General features: G+C 36.0%; 1 protein-coding gene across 1 annotated transcript in view; it reads left to right on the forward strand.

The window, feature by feature from the left end:
* The window catches only part of LOC106880997 (beta-lactamase domain-containing protein 2), a 13,284-nt gene extending 12,501 nt beyond the window's left edge, over window positions 1-783 (forward strand). Inside the window, exon 6 of the mRNA XM_014931180.2 lies at window positions 508-783. Within this exon, the coding sequence (XP_014786666.1) occupies window positions 508-690 (183 nt within the window). The 3' untranslated portion in view covers window positions 691-783. The remainder of the gene's footprint in view (window positions 1-507) is intronic.
* The last annotated feature ends 95 nt before the right edge of the window (window positions 784-878 follow it).

An 878-nucleotide genomic window follows, 5' to 3' on the forward strand; every position in this document is an offset into this window, starting at 1 on the left:
GGCACCTTGGGCAAGTGTCTTCTACTATAGCCTCGGACCGACCAAAGCCTTCTGAGTGGATTTGGTAGACGGAAACTGAAAGAAGCCCGTCATATATATATGTATGCGTGTGTGTATATGTTTGTGTGTCTGTGCTTGTCCCCCCAACATCGCTTGACAACCGATGCTGGTGTGTTAACGTCCCCGTAACTTAGCGGTTCGGCAAAAGAGGCCGATAGAATAGGTACTAGGCTTACAAAGAATAAGTTCTGGGGTCGATTTGCTCGACTAAAAAGGCGGTGCTCCAGCATGGCCACAGTCAAATGACTGAGACAAGTAAAAGAGTAAAGAGTGAATGCAACAGTTTTGTGTGTCCTTATCTGGTAAAAAATATTCTTCCCCGATGTAATTATTGCCTTTGTTTATTTATTTATTTATTTATTTCTCTTTTGTAAATTGTATTTCTTACGCCTGAATAATAGTCATAATATCTTAGTTATAACATTTCATTTTTGTTTTCTTTTGTAGGGTGGATATATGTTTGGTTACGCTGGATTTGGAGGCCAAGTGGCCTATGGTGAAATGACAAACAGAATAAGCATTGCTCACATTACAAATCATTTGAACCCTATCATATCATTAAATGACGAACGATGGTCGTCTATAATCACAGCAATATATGATTCTCTTGGAAAAATCAAAAAACATTAATTATTTTTATTACATTAAATATATTGATTTTTATAAATAATTTATTTATCTTAAATATCTAAGTATATAAGGGTGACAGAGGTGTTTTGAAGTGGTACTAAATGATTTGGTGCATTTAGTTCCTTTGATCCACATTCAAAATCCAAATTGCATCAAGATAAATTTTGCCTCCCATCCTTTCAGGTTCA

This window comes from Octopus bimaculoides, chromosome 5, assembly GCF_001194135.2.
Source record: "Octopus bimaculoides isolate UCB-OBI-ISO-001 chromosome 5, ASM119413v2, whole genome shotgun sequence".
NCBI lineage: Eukaryota > Metazoa > Mollusca > Cephalopoda > Octopoda > Octopodidae > Octopus > Octopus bimaculoides.